This window comes from Phaethon aethereus (assembly GCF_964289735.1).
Source record: "Phaethon aethereus genome assembly, chromosome: 2".
Classification (NCBI taxonomy): domain Eukaryota; kingdom Metazoa; phylum Chordata; class Aves; order Phaethontiformes; family Phaethontidae; genus Phaethon; species Phaethon aethereus.
Genome location: NC_138582.1, coordinates 78,655,425 through 78,678,977, shown reverse-complemented (window position 1 = coordinate 78,678,977; position 23,553 = coordinate 78,655,425). Strand labels below are relative to the sequence as shown.

General features: G+C 41.2%; 1 protein-coding gene across 17 annotated transcripts in view; it reads left to right on the top strand.

Annotated features, from left to right (window-relative positions):
- Window positions 1-6,803: 6,803 nt before the first annotated feature.
- The window catches only part of IKZF1 (IKAROS family zinc finger 1), a gene marked incomplete at both ends in the record, with an annotated part of 54,170 nt that continues 37,420 nt past the window's right edge, over window positions 6,804-23,553 (top strand). For 16 of the 17 annotated variants that reach the window (XM_082014536.1, XM_082014535.1, XM_082014534.1 and 13 more), the window contains 2 exons: window positions 6,804-7,453; window positions 14,622-14,741. In XM_082014536.1, the coding sequence (XP_081870662.1) occupies window positions 7,414-7,453; window positions 14,622-14,741 (160 nt within the window). The remainder of the gene's footprint in view (window positions 7,454-14,621; window positions 14,742-23,553) is intronic. The other variant, XM_082014537.1, reaches the window with a different exon arrangement.

The window sequence follows — 23,553 nt, the reverse complement described above, 5'->3', positions numbered from 1 at the left end:
TTATTTGAGTGGGAGAGAGGCAGGAATCATACAGGTCTCTAATATGCTTATTCAAGCTGATAATATCCTTTAATAATCCGTAACAGCTTGAGGAGTTTCAAGGGAAATTAGGAAGCGATTCTGTGATCATGAAGCAGAGTTATTGAAACCTCCTATAATTTGGACTAATCGACTACTGATATATTGTTGGGGATACTTGGCAATAACAATTCTAGACAAAGGGATCCTTTTATGTTTTCTCTATTGCATATTTAGATATGCTGTGCTATGGACATCCTATGCTTTTTAAATCATATACACATGGGGATACAAAAAGTACAGTTTTACATCTGCTGCTTGCCTTCTCTTGAGTGAGAGCCCTGGAAGAATAACCAAGAGCTCAATATGACCACTTGAGAATGTGCTATGTTCTTAGATTAAGTGCCTTAATTTACACACCTCACCTTCTTTTAGTCAGTTTATTTACAAGATGGAAACGTGTGCATTTTCTTTGTCATGGTGAATTTATTCCACTTTTCTGCTTGATTTTTAGTGAATAAAGGTGACAGAGTTTAATGAGTTAATAAAATGTGACCTTAATTAGGAAAATTACCTTCATATTTTTCTCATATTGTGGAAACAATTTATAATGACTCTGGTTGCAATTCAAAAACTTGAAGGAAGAATGTTTTTCATATTTGCAATGATACGAAGTCCAGTAATTTGCACACAAAGTCAATAAAAGAATTGATTTTTTTTTAATCTCCTTTAATGATGAATTGTTACACCAATATAGCTCACACACAGTAGAATGCTAAGAAGAGTGCATGTGGAAAACACATCCATGCATACAAGATGCACTTTTTATCATTTGTCAGTGTTGTGAAAAAGAATTCCCAAAGAACTGAGAATTATGTAGGATCTTTGAGATAACTTTTTTTTTTACACCCTCACCATTGTTCACTAACACGGAAATTAATTTTACATGTGCCAGACATATAAATGTTTCACATCTGCACTGTTAGCAGTGTTCTTTTCTTAATCTTGTATGTTGAATTACCGTGCTTCCTTCATTTTGCAGACAGGAGCTTTCCATTGAAATTTGACTGTATGCTCATAATTGTATTGTCAATTCATGTAGTTAACCAGAATTTACACTAGGCAGGAATAGAGAAACGACTGAATAAACTAAAAATCTCCCTAGACTTTGTAGAAAATGCTGAATATGGAATCAGTGTGGAGAGAGAGAAACTGATCCACTTAGTTTTAACATTTTTTCTGTTTTAATGCAGTTCTTTAAAAGACCTGGAGGATTTTTTTTTAAACAGAAAGGGAAGGACACTGAAGTGCTTATTATGACTCTCAGTTTTTACTTTTCAGAAAGGGCCACCCCTCATCTTTGTAGTTATTATTTATATTGAGCTGTGTGATGAGGTGGAAATTAAAAATAGAATTAAAATTCTACGGTTCTAAAGTAGAGTCGTTCACAAAGATTGTGAAGTGTAGCATATTAAATTACAATAATAAAGCTAATTATCATCAGCTTGCTGAGATATTGGATGTTTTTAATTAAAACTGGTTTGTAGGATTCTAGCAATTTTCTTCAAGTATTTCCACTGGTTGTGCAATACATACTACCTTTTACCTGTGTTTAACAGCCTTCCTGTTGTGTGTTCAGTCATATCTAGCACGTTCGTACGTTAAGTTAAAAGTCTATTAAAAAAAAAATTACATCTTTTGTTTAAAAGGAAACCAAATGTTAAATACTTTTAGAGGTCTCTCTTTATTCACCTCCTCTCTTGGTTGTGGGTTCAAACTCATCGACTTCAGAGGACGCAAGAGGCTTGGTTCTGCTAGGTCAAGACCCTCTGATGCAGTTAGAAATGCAGCTGCATTATCATTCTGCAGGTAGATGCAGCTCCCAACTCAAAACCCAAAAGACTGATGGCACATAGATGATGGTACATATCACTCCTAACCTGTTGTTGATGTCCAAATTCTCCTGTCAGGCATGTTAAGGGCTATAGGTGTTCAATTGTATTGTGTTTTTCAGGCTGCAGCCTGGTTCTGCTTTATTAATTTATTTATTAAACTTCTCTTTCTGTGTTGCGGGTGGTTGAATCTAGGACCCGTTTTAGGAGCTTTGCTTCGATTTAGGTTGTGGAGTGGGTTGGGGTTTTATGTTCTTGGTTGTTGGTTTGGATTTTTAGTTTGCTAAAGCCACTGCCTGTGTGATGAGGAGCCATTGAGACATGTCAAAGACCACAGAGGCGAGCGGTGCTGACACAGGCGCACTCGCTCCGGGCCGGCTGCTCCAGTGACCTGTGCAAGTCGCCCCTTTTCCTGCCGCGGGGCCGCTCGCGCAAAGCGGGGGTTGCGAAATTGGCCCCTGCCCTGCTGTGGCTGTGGAAGCAGGGCTGGGCTTTGCCTCTTCACTTGCTTGTTTTATCACAGTTAACCCAGAGCTGCTGCTGCTGGGGAACATGTGTTCCCCTCTCTTTTTATGTTTGGAAAAGCACCTGCAGAATACCAGGTCCCTTGTAGAAGGTTTCTTCTCCCCGCTACAGACTTTGAGAGCTCTCCTCTTTTCTGCTCTGAGGCTTCGTGGAAAATGTACCTGCCCGTCAGGGTGCACTTGAGACAGAAATGTTCCTCTAGGGATCTTTCTGTCTGCTCAGCAAGGCTACACCTACAAGTAGTGAGGGAACACGCAGCTGGATGTGGTGTATGTTTGTGGACTCCTTGCAGCACCAGAAGTAGAGTTTTCTGTAGATGGAAGGACAGCTCTGAGTTTAGGTGTGCTGGTGTAAGTCCAAAATGGCTCCACAAATGTCAAAAATGGTGATTTCGTTTCTGTACCATAAGTGAGGTCCCTCTGTGCTGAGTGTGAAACACATGTTGTCTCAGAGAAGTCAGCACATACGTAGCTTGGGAAACAAAGAAGAAAACAAAATAGCTAGTTTTTGGCATTGGATTAGGCCATTCCATTGAATTGTATCAATGGCCCAACCTTGCCACCTTTTAATATCCTGAGAGAGCAGGGTTTGTAGAAGGATTGATGTGCTTACACATTTCTTTTCATTGATAAAACACTCTATAAATGCTAAGCATTCCTTTTCTTGACAGGGAGTTTTACTTTTGAATTTGCATTGTAAAACAGGAGATGAAATAATAAAGCAAGACTTGCAAATAATTAATTTGCTTTATTCTGAAAATTAGGAAATCTTGACCGTGCGATGACTTCTTCCTATTTACACCTGGAATCCTAAAAGGTCCCAAATCTACTCCTGGTTGTAATTGACACTAGGCATAAATGGAGCAGTACCTCAGTGATTCATGGAGTGTATTTTGATATATTCTTAAGACATAGCACAAGTTTTATTGTAGAGAGAGTTGCAAGGAGGGAAATCAGTCACGTGTAAATTTTCTTTGGGGTCAAGATGGTAACCTGGACAAATGCTGACTTATTTAAATCCCAAATTTTTGTATGAGCATGGTCAGTTAGGTGCTTCCTTATTTAAAACAAAATCAACATAGCCTGTCAGGTTTTTTGTGTGTTGATTATTAATTAGCTTAAAATTGAAACATTTGATTCTTTTTCCAAAGCGTTATGGTAGCTTCATCTGTGAATCTGGTATTTGGAGTCTGAAGAGGAAAACGTACAGGTTAGAGTTCTGTATCTGAAAAGACTTGAAGAAATAGTGTTATCTGTTTTGAAGGGAGCTTTGTAGCAATTTCAATAAGGGCCCAAACTTTGAAGCTATTTGGATGCCTAAATAGAAGAAATACCTATTATCACCTAGGTGCTGATCTCTTTTCTCCTATAAATGAGAGCTACACACACTCAGCATTTGAGAGCAAGTTTGCTTCGGTCACCTGCCCACCCAGCTTTTGATTTCTAACTTCAGACACCTGAATTAGCTGCTAACCTAAATAGATATGACTGCATGGAAGACAGTGAAGTCATACACACTTACGCTAGTGATTTTGTAGATAAAACTTAGAATGAAATATTGCAAAACAATTCTTTTTCTTGCCAAAACAGACAGGTATTTAGGGTTTCACATCATAAACACTTCTAAAACAGTGTTCTTTCAGATAAATCTTTGTAAAGATCTATTAATTTACAAATTGATATCAAATATATACTTTGGTGCAAATCCTTTTATCCACACATAGGGCTCTCTTGCTTTCCGGGAAGTCAGCGACAATGTTTCTGCCGATTCTAGAGCAGAGGAGGAAAAAGAGGAGAAAAGGGCATAGTTTCCTATTCGTAGATTTGCCATACCAAAAGCAAAGAGGCAAATCCTACTCTTAGCACTTAAAATTTAGCCCAAGGCACATTATTCCCAAGTCCAGTGTGAAAAACCTTTTAACAGTCACAGAGTCAAAACCGACACTGCTGACATTGCAGAATTGGGAGGGGGGGTGCCCTGTCATGTATTCTTTGCTGATACAGAACCTAAGCTGAAGTTAGCTGGGATTTCAGTATTTACCAAGGATCACAGGATGCTATGGTGTTAGAGTACAATTTTCCCCTGGGAGGGAGGGGTTCAAAACACTTAGTGCTTGTGGATCTTAATTTACATTTAGGAAGTATGTTTAATTGTTCTAAGTAATCATTAGGGGAAAAAAGATCTTTTCCTCATCACTTTTGCACCAGCTCTATTTTCTCTCCATGTTTCATCCCTGGGAAATGGATCAGCTTTGCTGAATGTCCTAAAATCACCTAATTCAAGGATAATCCCTGAGGTCACATCTTTGAGAAGTGAGGGCATCTGTTTCAGGAGAGGCAGTCATCCAACCTCACAGAAAGCATGCCTTGGAGTATTCCAGTAAAAAAAAAAAAATAAACCAAACTGTACTCCAGTTTACCTCCATTAAAAAAAAAAAACACAAACAAAAAAACCCACAAAAAAACCCAACAATCTGTACTCCAGTTTACCTCTCCGCTTAAGAACTGGGAAGTGTTTTCAAACTGAATTCTGCCTGATGGCAGCAAGAGGCAGGAAGGAGTACAGCTGAGAAGTGTCCTGCTTAAGTTGCAGAAATGCTGAATGTCAGGCTTGTCATGCCAAAGGCAGGTAAATTCAGGAATACAAAAATAGAATAATTTTCTCTTCTGCCACCTCCTCCCTTAGTCGCTCCAGCGCTGCCGAAGCCCTAGCAGTGGGGAGAAGGCAGGTGCAGTCGGAACAACATGCCCGTCATGAGTGTGGCTGCCTTCTGGTGGGTTTCTTGGGGTGTTTTCTTCAGTTGGTTGGGGTTCGCTCTACTCTGTGGAAAAATGTGCAGTAATCAACTGGTTAATAGTAGCCGGGTGACCCTGGAAGGCAGTAATAGATGCACAGGCATTTCTTTTTTTCTTCCTTTGTGTTCAGTCATGTTTGCAGGAGAAATAAGGGGCTATATCGAGCACTTGTACCGTACCACCTGCTACACCACCTGCTACACCTTCCAGTAACTGAGCAGGCTACCATGGTAGGGTTTTCCCTCCTGCAAGAAAAGCTGCATTCCCCACTGACTACTTCATTAAAAATGGACCTATTGAAAGTTCCTCAGTCCCATAGGAAATGATGCAGATTGTTGAGTGGTAGGTGGCTTTTTGCATTTTGCATGGCTGTAGTCATTTCTGGGAATTATATATAGACGTTAAACAAATTGTTTGGCTGAAATCAAAGTTTAAGAGCAGAATAAAGCAAGACAGAGCATTATTGGATATTAAGTAGTGCTGTGATGCATGTGCAACAGGCAGAAAGCTCTGCAAAAGCACCAAACTTTTTTTACAAACTGCATAGACCATAATCTGTTCCCCAGCCCGTCTGCAGTCCTGCAGTCTACATGCTCTCTTTTCGCAAGTCTAGCATGCACCTGGTGAGGGAAGCCAGCTTTTGCAAGGGGCAGGCAGCAGTATGTGGAATCTCAGATGTACTGATGACATTCAGAAGCAAGTGAGGAGAAGATGAAACTTATGAAATTAATAAATATGACTACAGCTATCATGCTTTCCCACCGCAGCTGGTTGGGTAGCAGGTTGAAGACTTTTTTGGGGGGAAAAAAAAGTTGTGGAAGTCAAGGAAAAAAAAGGTTGGGGTAAGTTTTGAACCTTTTTCTGTAGAAACTGCAGCCACATCCTCCTCTGCTTCCAACCCTCAAGAAAATGCATCTTCTTCAATTCCAGGAGACGGGGGTGATGGGGCAGGTATCTCAGTTATAAGGAAGAGCAAAGAGCCAGCTCCTCCACCTGGCAGGATATGAAGCCAGCCATACCAGCTGAAGACGTGACCTAGCATACCATGGCTGAACAAAGAGCTTGTAGGCTTTTTCTCCCCTCCCCACCTGAGGCTACCTCAGCTGCCCACGCCATACTTCAAGGTGGGGACCAGGTTGTGCTGGGACCACCTGCTCCAGCAGCATATCTATTATCCAAGGGGCCACCAGCTGTCCGCAGCCGGCGCTCCAGCCCTGGGACCTGCAGGGTCCCCTTCCGACTGAAAACCCGAGTTTTGTTTCTACCCCACTAACCCTCTGCACGCTTCTCCCCGGTGCTTGTGGTCACTGGCTCCTCAGAAGACGGTGTGTCGCAAGCGGAGGGCAGGAGCTTCCCGGCATCGCTCGCCAGGCCGTGGAGCCGGCCATCTGTCAGAAAAACAGGAAGGCACGGGTTCCCTTTCCCTCCTGGGCTCGTTTCGCTATTTTCGGGAGCTGTACTTCTCCCCCGCGCAACACCGGGCCGGTGCGGTCTGAAGGAAGGGCTCCCGGGCGAGCGAGGGGCCGAAGCCTGAAGCTGCCGCTCTGCCCATCTGCCGCGGCTGGAGGTGTATTCATTATTAATGGCGGTAGTGGCGGTGGCTGCTCAGATATGCAGCCCTGCCTGGGTAAATGAGACATTCTTCAGCAAATTGCTTCGTTTTTTGATTGCTGATTGTACGCGTGTCACCAAGCTGACTCAAGGTTCATCGATGCATGCTCAGTAAATTAGAAAGAACATAACTATGGATCAACCAAGAGAATGAATTCTGTGCCTACAATGACCCAGGGCCATTTAATTTTCTGCTTAATTTTGTTGCAGTCAGTTTGCATTTTGGGTTATTATGCAGTAGGAAATTAACAATAAATAACAAATTTGGTCCTCCTGTGCTTGTAATGATATTTTTATAAATCTTTGTAATGCTGTTTTTAAAAGGATCAAGGTCTGTGCCAGTCTGATACTCCAGCAAGTATGCAGGGATGAAATAAAGAGAAAAATACATTATTCTTCCCTGATAATCTTATGGTTAAATAGTAAAGGGTTTTTTTTTTCTTTCCCCTTCTTTCTCCTCTGTGTGTCGGGGGTTGATGGGTTTTTTTTTTTTTCTTTTTCTGTGTGTGTATGTGTGTGTTATTTTGCATTAACTTAAGGCTCTTCCTCTCTTCTCAGATAACTTGAGGAAGATGGAAACAGATGAGGCTCAAGATATGTCCCAGGTTTCAGGTGAGGTCCTTAACAAATAACTCTACAAAGAAAATCCTAAATTCCTGCTCATCTTTCTAGCACAGTACAATGTTTTTTCTTGTTGTCAGTAAAATTGCTTTGGGTCTTTCTTAAAACCAGAGTGGGAATTGAGATATAATTAATGATATCACTTGATATCAAGCCCAACAGTGCATGGATTTTTTTTAAAAGTAACTAGGTAAATAAAGAAGTCAAGGGAGTATAGAAGCATAAATGTAATTTTGTATTAAACTTGTGGTAGCATATCCCTGAAGCATGGTCAGGTGCACATTTACACTCTTTGGGAGCAAAATTCTGATTGTTACAAAATAAATATAGAACAAAGTTTGCCAGGTGGGAGGGGGCAAATACTAATTAAAAGCAAACAAAGTGTGTTTACCACATAGCGTTATTTGACTTTTTCCAGAGCATTCGGTTTTCCTTATAAACATCTAAAAAATGAAAAAAGAAAAAAAGAAAAAAAGGTCTGACTGACATGAGGCTTTACACTTGTAACTGTCTTTGTCCAAGATGATAAAATTTCAAAAAATTTTTGAACAGCAGCAAGTTAGGTTTCTAAAATTTTGCATTCTTACCCCATATTGATATTCCTATGGGGGTTTTTATTCTTAACTTCCTTGGAAAGTGGTTCCTTAAAAAATTGACTTAGCAAGATAATACGTGTTCATACCGTCGTGCCTCCGCAGTTGAGAGACGACAAGTTAGTCTCTTTCCTAGTTTCCCCAATGTGTTGGCAGCTGCAACGGTTAATGGCTTTCAGTTTTCACTTTTAGTGTTCAGCCTGGAGCATGACAGCCCCGTCTCCGAGGCCGCCCCCCAGATAGCCGGGTGCGCGGCTCTTTCTTACGGGACAGCTCTTGAGCACTGCTGGTTCGGGACCTGGAGGCCAGCTACAGGAGATCGTGAAGGTCTGGGTCCAGTGTGGGTGGCGAGGTCACTGGGTTTTCCGGAAATATATGAACACAGTTTTCTTTCTCTCTCTCCCCTTTTCTTTCCTCCTTCCTTTCCAAAAATGTTGAGGAGTTTTCTCAACACTTTTAATGTCATCTGAAAATTGAAAACCAAAGAAATTTTCTGTCTGAAAGAACAACAATATTATAAACCTTCACGCCAACAGAAGATTATCAGTTACGTTTAGCATAGGGAAATCGTTCCTAGTCAGTGCTGTGGAGGCGTGTTGCACTCCCCTCCTCAGGTAACAATTTTAAAATTGTGACTGGATGTACTTACACATCAGTTTTTTGTCGCATGCTGAAACAATTTGTAAATGAAATAAAACCTGCCCTATACATGCTGTGCTTGGAACATGTGTGGCCCTAGCAGAAAAAGCGGTGGGGTTTTAATCCTTGGTACAGACAAAGCACTGTGGATCTGCTCGGAGCAGTGAGAGGTGCCGTGATTTGAGCCCAGCTCTTCTCCTTGCGTGAGCTCCTGGGGGCAGGAGCGCTGACCCTCCTCTTCCTCTGCAGCAGCACAGGCTCCCCTGGATGCCCACACCTAAGCTTTGCGGTATCCTTTCCAGTGGCGTTAATTTGAGCTCCACACCTGCTACCTCTTACCAGAGCATTGCTTTTTTTCCCTTTTTGACATGGGGAGGAGCGGTGCGGGAGATGCTGCCTTCAGTCCAGGAGTGGATTAGAAGGTCACACGCTTTGCCTTCCTTATGGTCTGCCTCTCCCCTCAAAAGGGAAGATTTGCAAGAAACTTTGCCATTTTGAATGTTTGTGTATATGTAAATATCTACAGAATATATGTAGATATGTATATAACTTGTAGCTCTCTAAGTTTTCCAGGATTTGAACCACTGTAGTACTTTGCTGTGCCCTTTAGCTTTTCTAGCAAATCATGCTGATGGGAATAGTACTGAAAGAGGGTTCTCTTAAAAAAAAAATATATATATATATATATCAGTGTAAGAAGAATTTAACTTCTGATAAGAGGAAGACCTACATAAATGGATTACAGAAAAAAAAAAATCTGCTTTGAACTATTCCTGCTGTTCTTGTCACTGAGCATCTGGTACTTTCTGTGAGCAGAGGCTGTGAGTTGTATTGGGTTGTTTTCTGCATTTGTGAACAACTGGCCAAAGAACAAACTTGATAATTTTATTTCATTTATGATCTGAGTTGTGTGTGAACTCAGCCTTGTGGAAACAGGAGTTTGTCAGGTTAGGTTCCACAGATATTGGCTCTTTGTAAGCTCTTACTAGACCTCAAAAGTAGAGGATCTGAAGGTACAGGGGTATAACCTAGTTGTTTCTCATTGCCTGGTGAATCCAGAAAGGACTTTTCCCCCTCCTCTCCTCCTCCTCCTCCTGGGCTTCTGCATGCTTCTAGGATGCTTCCTTGCATGATGAGGAAGCTCTACTATATCTTGTGAACCAGTTAGACCATTGCACAGTTTCATGAGTGTGAGATATTCTTGTCAGATGAAAAACACTTTTATTTATTTCTTCTGCTCTGTGAGTGATGCTCATCAGATGTAGCATACTCTCTGAGCCTACAGAATTAGGTGACTTGGTTCACTAGTACATTTGGTTGCGTTTTAAAAAACAATAAATTAAAAAATAAAATCAGTTTGGGACATTTCTTTGGGTTTTTTGTTTTGGTTTGTTTTTTAACCCAGAAATAAAATAGGTGTCTAGAAAGAGTCTTCTCAGCTCAAACATGGTGTTTTGCAGCCATGCGTTTTATTCAGGTGTGGCAGGGGCGAGCCAGGCCAAAAGAATACAAAACTAGCGGGAGTGAGCCAAACCCTGCGTCCGCACAGGCATTCCCGCTTCTGGGAATCCAGGCATGGCTGGCTCCTAGAGGAACTGAAATACTGTGTGACCCGCACAGAGTTCACACTTTTTATTTTTCTCCTGAAACTGATATTTCATGAGGCAAGCAGTTGCAGTTCTGAAATGAGGAGAGAGCTGACATACATTTAACCAAATGGTATCCGACACCCGTACAAGAGAGTCAGAAAACGCAGATAATATCTCACTTAACAAGCAGTATTTTTCCTGCCTTTTTTTTTCTTTTTTCTTTTTTTTTCTCAGTTCTAGGGTTTAACAGTTAAGGAAGGTGACAAAACAGTAGAAATGTTTCCACATCTGACATAGAAAGATCCCCTAGCACCGACCAGGTTGTGCCGTGCTCTGCAAAAGCAGGAAGCAGAGTTTTGCATTTGATGTTCTTGCTAGGTCCTGGCAAGGTGGAAATGAGTGTATCCTGGGCTAGTAGCTGCCACCTGAGAGCCTAGCTCCCATCCCAGAGCGACTCTTCTCCTCGCTGGAGGTTTGAGGTTCTGTTAGTGAGAAGGGGATGTGAACTTGTTTGTGACTCTCATCCAGAAAAATGTGTGTTGCTTTTCTGGCGTAACTTCTCCAGGGATTCTAGTGTTTCCATAGGAAACAACCCTCAGGTAGTAAATACACCCAACGTTAGTTTGTAAAAAGGCAGAGAATGAGACTTCTGTAAGAAACCCTGCCCTGGCTTTCTTTTTAACAGTCGTAGCTCCAGCAGCACCATCCTGACATGAACTGAATTGCTTTCAGAACTGAGTGGAGATGTTAAAGAAACACCAGGCTACAGACTTTAGTAGGAAAAAAGGATGCACAAAACTTTACTGGGCTGGGCACTTTGTTCCCTTCCTCTCTCTCTTCATGTCTTTAACTACGCTGCTAGGGCAGAGATGAGGAAACTCAAGTAGAGAGAAGATGAGGGTCTTACCAGGCACCATTGATAGGTCAGACACTTCTCCGACCATTTTCATAGAGAAATGACAGTGTTTGGAAATCTGAGACCATCTTTCAGAGCTTCAGGATGAATTGGGGGACTGTATGATACAGCCTGCAGTTGAAGTTATCTCTATTTATGACTTAACCAAGGACACCATGAATCGGTGGCAGTGCCAGAAACAGAACTTCAGCTCTACAGCTCCCTTGCCTTTTTTGTTTCATATGTCAGGTGGCTCTTCATAAAACTAATTAAAAAAAAATAAGACACACCCCACCCCAAGCCTAGATTTCACCGCTTATTCTTCACTTCTTATTTTTGAACAGAAGTATAAAATGTGAATGGAATAAATTCATGGTACTTTGCTCTGTTATGTGACATTTTAATAATTTACCCCAGTACTTGCCACTAGGTGGGTTTTTTTTTAGCTCCATCCCTTCACCCAGTTATTGTTCTGGACATGCCCATTAGAAATTAAATAGGCAACTGTTCCCTCCTTTCCTCCCCCGCCCTCTTTCCATTTCTAAATTCTTTGGCAAAAGTATGTTAGTGAGATTGCATATCTGTAAGATTACCATGCAGTAGTGAACCTACCATGGTGTAACAATTTAGATGTACTTAAGGCATGAAATACAAATATCATGCTTTAGAATCCAAGAAACAGAATTCAACAAATATATCTCTTTTAAATCCACTATTTTTACCCTGTGTTTTTGCAAGCAGGGATTTCTCGATCATGTGTAACAGGAAGAAATCAAATGATATGAAATGGGTCATTAAAGCTTACTGTTTGCTAAGTTTTCTCAACTGCAGTCTCCTGCAAAGAGGGAAGCATACCAGATCTCCAGCTTCTGCCCCACCAAGTCCGCAAGGCTAGTCTGATTCATGCCACCTGGGCAAATGGTTATTAATTTAACAAGTAGAAGATTGATATCTGTTTAGTGAACCAAACAGTTCACCATAAACTGTGAAAATACTGATCTACTAACAGGTTTCTATTCCAAAAGACTGCTTTGACTTATCTTCAAAGCATCCTACTTAGCCTGTTTATTGTAGGATGCCTAATTACACACTAAGAAAGTTTTGATTTTGTTTGCTATCTGTTATCTCATAGGTCTGGTAGTATGTGTTTCTGTTGGCTTGTGGCCAAAAAAGCCTTCAGGTTTTTAGGATAAGTGTTCTTCTGAATCCAGACCAGGTCAAAGCATTGACTTCTGTTGTTGTACCTGGGAGCACAGTTTGAACCTGGGAAGGTGCAGGTGGCTTTTGATTACTATTACTTTTTGACAAATTTCCTTAACCCACATGTAGTGTCAAGAGAGCTGATTCTGACCAGACTACTTCTTGCCCTCTGATTAAACTTCTGGTTTCTTGTTGTTGTTTTGTTGGGGGAGGGGAGAAGTGTTGAAAAAGCTGAAATATTTCGGCTGTGTCTCCTCACCCCTATATCCCATCTGTAAGAGATACCTCAGCTTGGCAAGATGGGACTTGCGTTGGAAAGTTTCTGGCAGTTCTTTAAGTTCCTTACATCCCAGAAAACTACAGGAATAACTAAACAAGGAGGTAAAGAGTGAATGGCAAAAACTGTTTTAATGAAATTACTTCCTGCTTTTACTTTCCTCTGCTGTAAAATCCATAGTCAGCCTTTTCCATTTACGCAATCCACCTTGGCTCACGCACTCGCATCCAGTGGGTGTGATTTTGCCCATTGCAGAATCCCCCACAGAAGCTGGAGATGGAGGGGACATTATGAAATCATCTAGTCGGTCCCTCGGTCAGTGCAGTACTATTCCTCCCTTACCCTTGAGTGCTCTGGCTGCAGTTTTAGGTGGTCCACCTGATGCCGCTCCCACCACCCCTGCTCAGAGATTATTCCACAGCCTGATAGACGCATCATTAAGAAATGTAGTCACCCACTCATTCCGTTCATTTAAACCTAGATTTGTGCAAACAACCCAAACCAGCTATTTTGGAAGATGACTTAAACCTACCGGTCATTTCCATCCCATCACGATCAGTATAGATTGGAAAACACGATGCTTTGCTCCATCCAGGTTGGGAGGAAGAAATTTTCTTCTTTCAGGTCAAATCCGTAACTGGCATCGCCAGACTGTTGTCACTCTGAGTAAGCTGTATTTGGTTTAACTTTTCCTTTTCTGAGAAGTGATATCAGAATTAATTAATGTTTGTGTGTTAATGAGGGAAGTCTCATTAGAAAAAACATTAATTTGCTAGGCCTTTGTGCCATGAAATTACTGCCCTTGCTGGTGTGTTGATTGCCATGGGATATCTAATAGTGTAAATTGGTAACATTTCCATTTTGGAGATAAAGGCCTTATGTGAACATTATTACATTCAAATCCTGCTCTGGGCCTATTCCATTCTTTGCTATTAATGCAAAGTCCAGCCTTTTAGTAACAGCCAATGAAACTAATCACTTAGATAATTCTTTTTGTAGTTGTTTCCAAGGCATGCTTTTGTTACAGATGTGTGAAGTAATTTTAAAAAAATCGCTGCAAGGCAGGGATAGTACTGTGGGCAGGACATGTATGCTGTGACTGAGAGCTAAACCAAGAAATCTCACCATTTCTGGCAGGGCAATACTTAGCAAGAGTGTTGTTTTCCTTATTGTGTTGCATTTGGCACTAAAACAGTTCCATAATACTTACAACGTGCTAAAGCACCAGACTGTTTTCTTCTGCAAAACCTTGTGTACACAAGATACTGGGGTTTGTCTCCTCTTTACAAATAAAAGACCATAAAACCCTGGAAGTCGTGTTTTGACTGACCTCTGCTAATTGTACATGTTTTAGGAAGTCCCAGGAGCTACAGGCACTTAATTACTTGTAGGCACAAGGACCAGCCAAAGCTTTTTCTGTGGGTATTAGTGAAGCTTCCTGAAGATGTAGTTGAATTTTTAGCTGGAGATAAAATTTTATTTTTTGGGTAGTTCTGTTAGAACCCCAGAATACTTGTGCGTTAGACTTCACTATGTCATTGAAGCAAAACTGGATGTGCTCTCAAGGAGCATTTGTGGAAGAAAGAAGAGGTTTACAAAAGATGACTGTTTGATAACTGCTGTAATCTGTCAGTCTACATTGGCTAAACTGGATCTTCTGAGCATAGCAGCTGAAAAATATCCATGTGTGTTACAAATATCCAAAAGGGTAAGACTGATAACTGTGTATCCAGACTTCAGTAAATTTGGAAGAGACATTGGCCATGTATTCTTTTCCCAAATGTAATTCCTCTGTAGTCAAAAGAAAACATCTCTGCAGGACAGCAGGTTTTGGTCCTAAGAATGTCATGCTTTTTAGTAGTATTTAGATTTTTTGTTAAGTTTTACTTGGTTTGTGGTTCCTTTTATGGTATTTGGAAATGAGGCTCTTCTGATGACTCACTGATGCTACTTTCTTCACTACTAGGAAAGGAAAGTCCTCCAATTAGTGATGTCCCAGATGATGCAGATGAACCAATGCCTGTACCAGAAGACCTTTCAACTAGTACTGGAGGACAACAGAGTGCTAAGAATGAGAGAGTCTTGGGTAAGATGACTAGTCCACTCTGATAAGAAATATTAGTACATAATATAATATGCCAATAATATCTAAGTACTACATAGGAAACTGGTATACAAGCAGGTCCTGTGCTTTTTCATCTTGTTCAGCACAGGATTACTCAGGTGCTTAGTGGGTTTTGTCCAATCTTCTCTTTGGGAAAGGCATTTTGAAGGAAAGCAAGCCTTTTCATCCGCAGAGAAGTTATAAAGATCCTGTTCTTTACCTTATTTCTAAACCATGACAGATAGCATGAAATTCTGCCCTGGAAAGATGGTTTTCATTCTGCATACGAAATGGAATTAAATCTGTGGTTCCAGGTCAAAATTATCTGAACTCAGATAAAACAAAAAATCAGTAAACTCTCAGGTTTTTTTATTTTTATTACTAATTTGAATGCTACCTTGTGTGTTATCTGCTATTCATATTTTTCCAGAAATGCCATATTAGAACACACATAGTGTTCATATGTTTCAGATTCCAATATATGATCTTCATTCACCCTTGATTATTTTAACTGGGAGAACTTTAGAAAACGCTTGAGTTTTGTTCTTCTAGGTACAAGTCCACAATCGATAAAGTCTGTTGGATTAAAATAATTGATTGTTCAGAGATGATTTTGCAAAATGCTGATTTTTCTTAGGGATCTCAGACTCCACACCAAGGTCTAGCAATGCTGCTGACTACTACATTCATCAGCTCACATGTAGCCCACTAAAAAAGACTAGATTACATTACTTGAGCATGATGCTTATTTACTAGTAGGGAAAAAAAAAGCAAAAAAAGCGCACAGTGACTCCCAGAATGTTGTGATCAATGCCCTATATGATAAAAATATTTCAGGAGAGGAGTGACTATCAAAATAAGTTTGTTTATCCACAAATAAAAGTATTGCTCATCATTTTTAAATTCCTATTTTAAGAATGAGGGTCGGGGTAGAAGAATGTTTACAGAAAGATTGCACATGCCTTTAAATGATAATTTTGTCTAAGGAAGTCCAATAAGGCATGGTAGGTGAAAAGGGAGGCACAGGCAAAACAACCACATCAAGGTAAACCAGCAGGATGGTGTCAGCATTAGGAATAGACCCTAATCCCAAACTCCATCCCTAGCTAATAGAGAATGCAGCATCTTATGTATCTTGGCTTTATTTACAACTTGATCCCCTCTTACCAAAAATGTGAGCGTAAAGTTCAGCCCCTACATACATATTGACATACCTTATGAACAAATTAATTTTTAAAAATGTTATTTAATAATCTGATCACTTACCTAGTGCTTTGTTTCTCAGTCCAAAACTCTTTGAACAAAATCTTGCCTTTACCGTTTGTGTATCAACCCAATAAAGTGAGTTAAGCCTCCTTTTTCCCACTAAACTAAACTAAACTAAACTAAACTAAACTAAACTAAACTAAACTGTAACTAAACCCCACAAATATTTAAGCCTTGATTTAAAAAATAATAATAATTTTTTAAAAATCCCATGTTGAAACCCAAACAAACAAAAAGGATTTTTGATTGCATTGAATTTACTTCACCTCACAAATATCATACAGAACCAGCAAAGGTGAGATTTATATTTGCTGATGATGCAACAATTCTCCCAATACTTCAATTATATGTAATATAAACACATACTAGAAGTTACTGTAACAAAAGAAGGAGAAAATGTTATTTTTGGTGTTCTAAACATGATAAGTTCCCTCTGTTGTTCTTATTAGTTTTACTTTGTGCACTCAGCAATAAATTAGATTTTCCATGTCCTGACTTCAACATTTCTTCTACAGCCATTTTCTCTACCCATAGCTCTCTGGTTTTGAAGGGTAACATCTTGTAGTGAGATATTTACCATAGTCAACAGAAACAAAGACAATTCACAGTACCCTGTTTTATGGAAGATCTTAACTGTAGGTATCAACTCCAGTACTTGCAATGTTTGTCTTTTCTGTAAAACTGCATACACTTTTACCTCTTCTGCTGCTTTTTCTAGCCCTAAACTAACTTTTTGAAAACAGTATACTGAAAAAATTAATTCTCCTTTTTTACAAAAAGTGTCTGAACACATACCCCAAACATATCAGGAGCCGTATGATTGCTATGCACATTCTGGATCACCATCAAAAGAAAATCTGTTAGGGATAAAGCAATGCTTTAGGAGTGGTGTGTGGCCTATATGATCCCATAGATCTATTAGGGATGAAGGGGATTGTCTTTCTATGTAGGCAGTGGCATGGCAGCATAGGCAGGCTTGGTGTTCAGTGCAACACTGTCATCTCCAAGTCCTAAGAGCTCTTTCTCACCACTATTTATCACCAAACTTAGGTAGAAAAGGGTGATCTGAAAAACTAGTTTGAAGAACGATAGATAGGCAGGAGAGTATTGTAAAGACCCACTGATATTATATAAGTCTTGTAGCTGGGAGATAGACTGTGGCCTATGATAACTGACAGGCGACGCATATGAGCAGATACAAGCAGGCAACAATTTTTCTCTATATTACTTTCCTAATGTCTCACCTGTTTCCTTTGTCAAAAGGGAATCCCCTATGCACTTTGCTGTATTTCAACATGTGATTTACAGTGCATTCCACTTAACCTGTAACGCTCTGAGAGATCAGCTGTCCATCCGGCATGCACTGAGGAAGGATTCTTTGAGTCAGACACTTATGGAAGAAGGCCACTAGGCTCTGGAGGACATTTTTGTACATGTAGTGTTATAGAGGTAGCAAAGGAAATTGCAGATTTCTTAAATAAAAAGAGTATATACCTCATCTTACTAAAATTAGGTGAGAAATCTGTTGTTAATTTTAATCAGCCTCTGAGATAGAAATGCTCAAATGACCGTTTGCTTACTCAGATTTGTAGTAACACCTCATGAAACCTTTAATCCTGGAATCAAAAGTTTAATTACCTCTTTCATCAGTTTAGCATTTTAAAGGTCAAAGACTAGGGGAAACGTTATTTTCAGAAAAGAAAGGTAGGGTCTAGCTCCTCCACGTGTTTTCAAGTACCTCCTTTCTTGCTTCTTCCAACCCTAGACTAAGACTTGAATGTGGTGCTATGGACCTGATCGAGAGGACCGTTTAAAATACCTCTCCGGTTCTGAGAGTGAAGGTGTAGTAGACTTCAGAAGTTAAAAAGTACTCTGTTCACTTGCCAGATTTTATTTCGTGCCTTCGATTTTTGAGTGTCTCACTTAAAATGATGAGAAAGGGTGTAAATTTCAGAAGGGAGGCATCTAGAGTTTCATGAAATGTATGCTTTCACTCGTGTTCCCAGGCAGAGGCATCCAAGACATGGGTCGCTTCTGACCAATGCGAAAATGATAAATGGCTGTAAAAAGGTAATTTGCAGAAGCAAAGTCATCAACAGTTTCTAGTGATAACCCCAACCAGCACAGCAAAGTAGAAACATATTAAAATACATGTTCTGTTCACTGCTACATTTCTTCATTTGCTTGATGAGCTTGCTATGTTTTTAATGTTGTAACTCCCAGAATGCCACTATGTGTGGAGCGGCTTCCTCCTCCAAACATCATTTCTGCTGCTCTGTCCACTAGATCTTCTTCCTTCCTTGTCCTATTCTCCACCCCAAATTTCCTTGTCAGGCTGATCTGGCAGGTATAACTTTTTTATTATTTTATTTTTTTACTCTGCTCACCCACCTGCTCTACCTTTAGTTTTTCTAGGAAACGCAGGGAACATTTTCAGATGAGCAAAGAGCTAGATATTCATGTCTCTTTAAGGCACTGGAGTCTCTTTTACCATCTCTCCTAAATATCCTTTTGAAATTTTGGTCCAAGTTATTTAGAAATACGCATCTCACTAAAATTCCTTTCCATTAGGAATTAGCATGTTGCTATAGCATAGGAGTTGGTTTGAAGTATCTTCTGTTGGTTCTTACTGTCTCCGTTCAAGTTTCAGGTTAAATGTTGCATGCACCTTTTGTGGATAAACAGTACTGAACATCCTGTATGTGGTAGACAGTTGCAATTTAGGTCTGTTTCTGCCCTGGGACTGCATCCTAATTCAAGCCATGTGTGGGAAGCTAATGATTCAGGGAGCTGCAGCTCAGACACTACTTCATGCAGAAAAGCCATTTGCTGCAGTGGTAGTGTTTGCCTAGAAAATCAAGCAGTGCCTTCCTTTATCCATAATTCCTCATACTGTAGCTGGCCATCGATGGATAAAAAAAAAAAAGCCATCTCATGGTGTTACTGGCCTCGGAAAGAGGCTGTGGGCTCACCATTTCTGCACTGGCAGCATTCTGATGCTGAAGATGATCATTTAGACTTCCAACACAGAAGTAGTCAAGGGGTTCTCACTGAAAAAAGTGATCACCAGCATAGCCACAGATTACAGTCTGGACTTGGAATATGTAATGTGTACAGATATTCTTCTTTCTGAGAGGAAGAGGTAGGGAGAAGTCATCTCACAAAACTGGGTTGAAACTGTTGGACAACTGACAGAAGTAACAAGTCAAAGGTGATCGAGGTGATCCTAGACATCAGTAGAAGACAGATGAGATTTGTATGAATTTAGAAACTCTCTATTTGTTTAAAATAAAGGATGCTAGTATGGGAGGGGACTTTAAAAGGATAGAGCTTTTTGATATTTTTCACCTCCAATGGGAAATGTCAAGTGACTGATGTTACCTCCCTCCCGCAACCCCGTTACTGAAGCAGAAGGCCATGTAGCTGCAGAGCCTCAGTGCCTGGCGTCACCAGGAACCTGGTGTTGCCTTCGCATCATAGGGTCTTCCCTCCCGGTCATGGGCATTCAGAGGTGGTAACCTGCACGAGTAGCTAGTTACTGGTGCAGGCAAGTGTCCTCGCTCTGAGCTGCTTCGGTATTTTATTTCCTTAAAAGGAGCTCAACCATTTGAGAGCATGGACACAAGAGTTGCTGAGGGGCCACCAGGCCAACCACAACAGCTTGCCATTACACCAATCTGCTGCAACTCACACATAGCTGGGTGGAGGCAGAGCGAGAGTGTGGAAAGGCTGCAGATGGAGGGGAGAAGGGAGAAAAGCCGAAAGGGGAAGTGCCCCACCCCAGCTTGCAAAATGGGTCCTGTTCTTGAGACAGGTCCAGCTCGCTGCTGCTCCGGCACTTCTGCAGGGCAGCAAAGGGGCTGAGGAAAAAACCTGCCAGAGCTAAACATCTTTCCGCGCTCCGCCTGGAGGAGTTCGGTGGCTACAAAGGCACTGTGTTGTATATGACTAATAAAATGCACTTGTGACATGTGTGCATGTGGGCACGTAATCATTCAGAGAACTAAAGTAACCTGGAGGGCTGTGCAATGTGTTTTACTTGCTCAGGTTTCAGACGGACATCTCTGCTGCTCAAAAGTATGAAAGTGCATAGGAGCTGATAAGCCTTTGTAAATAATTGCTGATAACTGCTGTCTCACCTGATGTAGCCCTACTGGCTCTGACAGCAGAGAGAAAAATTTTTTCAAGATGGTTTGAGGAGCTTTAAGAATTGTCTTTAATCCTCCACAATGAAACAGGGCTTGAAAGTCCAACTGAGGAGGCTTCTGAAGGAATTGAAAAACTTGTAACTAAAATATTTTAGGAACTTTTAAAAATAGGGAAGTTGGGAATCTCCCCTTTTGTTTGGTCTGAAGCCCCTATTTCTAGCCCCAAAGTACCAATCCCCAGTACGGACTGGTATTGCATGTTCTGAAACCCCGCCAGTATGACTGGCCTGTTTTTAAGGGGAACGCAGGAGATATTTTTGTGAGGATTAGTTTCATTTTACATGCAAAACTCTTCTGGGAATTTGTATAGAGGAGGATGGGGGTGGTTTAGTGGGAGAAGGCATGTGACAAATTTCATTAATGTCTTTATGTATGCTGTATGGTATTTATGGTATATACCAGGCTTCAAAGGTACATTTTCCATGTGCATAGTCTGAAACAGTGTGCTAGAGTGACGCACAGAAGACCCAGGTACACGGGGACATTGGGAAGCTGAGGAAGTAGCCACACTGCCAGCGACAAGCTCTGCTCTGTGTAATGACCTGGGACTTAGCAAAATGCGCAAGAATTTTCACAAGACGAGTGGGAAACAGCCCTCTTACTGAAGGCAAATTCCTTTATCAAATTTAAAAATGCTGGCTGCAAGTAACAGAGGGTGAACATTTTCAACACAAACTTGCAAGTAGTTTCTCAAAGGGAGGGTGAGCCAGTCTGGAAAGGAGAGCCGGCACGGTCCCGGTGTAGGCTGTGCTGCATTAGAGCAGTTAACTCGGCCGGTGCAAAGCCAGGGCAGAGCCACTCTCTAAGCAAGCGCCTAAAAATTTGTCCTCCGATGCAACCGCAGCGCGCGATAAAATCAAGTCCTTGAGAACAGAATTGGTCCTAAAAGAGAGTTGTACTTTCCCAGTGAATTCTATTTAGATTTGTGATGAGTTTTTCCAAAACCTGGCCTGATTGGTAGGAGTATGGTTTCTGTTGGACTGTGCGGCAGTGGGTGCTGAAGCTATGGGTTTTATTCCCTTCTTTCTCCAGAGCTGTGTAGCTTTGCGGAGCTGTGGCCGATTTCATGAGCACCTGCTGGGTACTGCTATGTCTTCAGAGGGGAACATCAGTGCAAAAGCCAGGGACAGCCTGGGAGCTGTGCGAGTTCTGTTTCTTCAGCGCTGAGAAAGTGGCAAGCGTTGTTTGAACTGGAGAGATGCAGCGCGTTTAGCTGTGTGGCTTTTAGGTACAGATACTGAGCCTGCTGATCTAATCTGCAGCTAGAGGAAGTTGTCTTTATCTCAGCAGAAGAGATGTGCCTCAGAGATAAGACCCATTCTAGCTTGGGAGTTAAAATTATCTAGCAGGATCTCAGCCATGGCTGCAGCACAACTCAGAAGTAGAGGGCTCTGGCTGGAAGGGGGACATATTTTAAGCTAGGGAGAACCTCTATAACTGCAGCCTGCTAAACCTCAAGGTTATTTTAAGGGAATGACTCTGCATCAAAAGGTTGGACGGACCTCCCAACACCAGCCATCCCCCTACTCTGTATTGTATCTTGCTTGCTCTTTGTTGTAGGCTTGCTTTTTCCCTTGTGCAAGTTCTCATTCAACCTGAGTGCTCTTCAGGAGTGCACCTTGAGTGAAAAGCTTAACCACTGGACTGAGGCGCAGCAATAGGGACCACCTGCCTCTACAGAGGTGCTGTTTTGGAACAAGATGTTTTTTCAATTTTGTTCAGCCTCTCCTCACATTTCTGTAATTTCAACCCCCATGATGGTGCCTCCCTGGGAGGAGAGGGTTTCTGGCTGTAGAGGACCTGCTGTGATGCTCTCTCCTCAGGTGTGAGCTGCCAAGCTCTGTCCCACAGCAAAATGTGCAAACACAGTGCCACTGCGGCTGCATCTCCGCTCTAGAGGTTTGCAGGGAAGGATCTACAGTGTGGCCGTGCCACCACAGGGTTCCCCAGCGTAGAGCAAGCCCTTGATGGCAAAGAGACGGGGATGGAGGGGAGCTCCTTTTTGCAGCTGTAGTCCTAAAGCCAGGAGCAAACACCACTCATTGCAGCAGGACAGAGACCTTTCTCTTGAGCTCACTACATGAGCTTTCTTGAAGCCTCAGAAGATGGTGTCTCCGAAAACACCTTTGCCCCACGTGCAGTAGGTGTGCCAGAGCAACCAGTGCAGGCTCACCCTCAGCATGTCATTTATGGTGAAGAAGTGTGACCACAACAGGCTGTTAACTTGTGAAGGTGGATTATCCAGCACCCCAGGATTTTGGTTTCCAGAGAGGACTTGTTGGAAACCCTGTCCTACCTCACCTAGCTGACCAAACCAGCCAGCAGAGCAGCAGCCCAAAGGCAGGTTAGACCTGCAGCCTGCAATGTGAGACACTTTCTGCTGCTCCCTCCCTCCCCATTGTTGAATTCTGTGTGGTAAAGGTGCACATGCAGGAATGTAATTCCTAGTAAAGTAACCCATTTGGTGTGTGCTTCTCTTTCTTTGGCTTTTACACATTTTTAAATTAGGAGTAGTGCCTAGTTCTTGTATCCATTGCAGTCTGGGGACACGTTTCCCAGAAGCATTTAGGTGTCTAAGTTATAGGCATAAGAAGAGATCCCAAGAGGTATCTAATCTGTTGTTCCACCATCAGCCATAGTAACAGGCACCAAGTGGGATTTTTGGATGTGAGTAATTCCCACTCCTTTGATCTAAATAAGATTTCAAGCATAACAAGCCAAAATCCATACCTAAAAATGGAATTAAGAACCCCATTGAAGGTTTGCAGAAAATTAGTAAATGCAGAACAACCACAGAATTACTCTCGATTTCCAACCAAAACAGGGCTGATCCAAAAAGAACAGTTAAGGTCCATGTTGTGCTCTTTGGTTTTCACCTTCCATTTCCCCTGTTTCTCCTCCCCCAAAGACAGTCCAAAATTATCTCATTTGAGAAGTGTAATATATGTAGCAAAAGTGGGGAAATGTGACAGAATGAATTGACTTCCATTCTTCCAAGCTACATATCAGAGTTTAAAAAGAAAAAAAAATAAAGAGAAGAGACTAAAGAGTAAGGCGAACTTTCACATAAACTTTTTTTTTTTTACCCTGGAAATGTTATTTCTGAGGAAGTGGCTCTTACCAGAGTTTTCAGTAACTTCTAGATTATTTTATGGAACAACATAAGAACTCGCCTAACCCCTCCTTTTTTTAAAAAAAAAAAAAAAAAAAGAAAAAGAGAGAGCTTTAAAAGGAGTTGTTAATTCCTTCATATAACAGATAGCATCTGTATATGATTTTTCCCTCCCTGCTGATTAAGTAACATAACAGAAATATTTAAT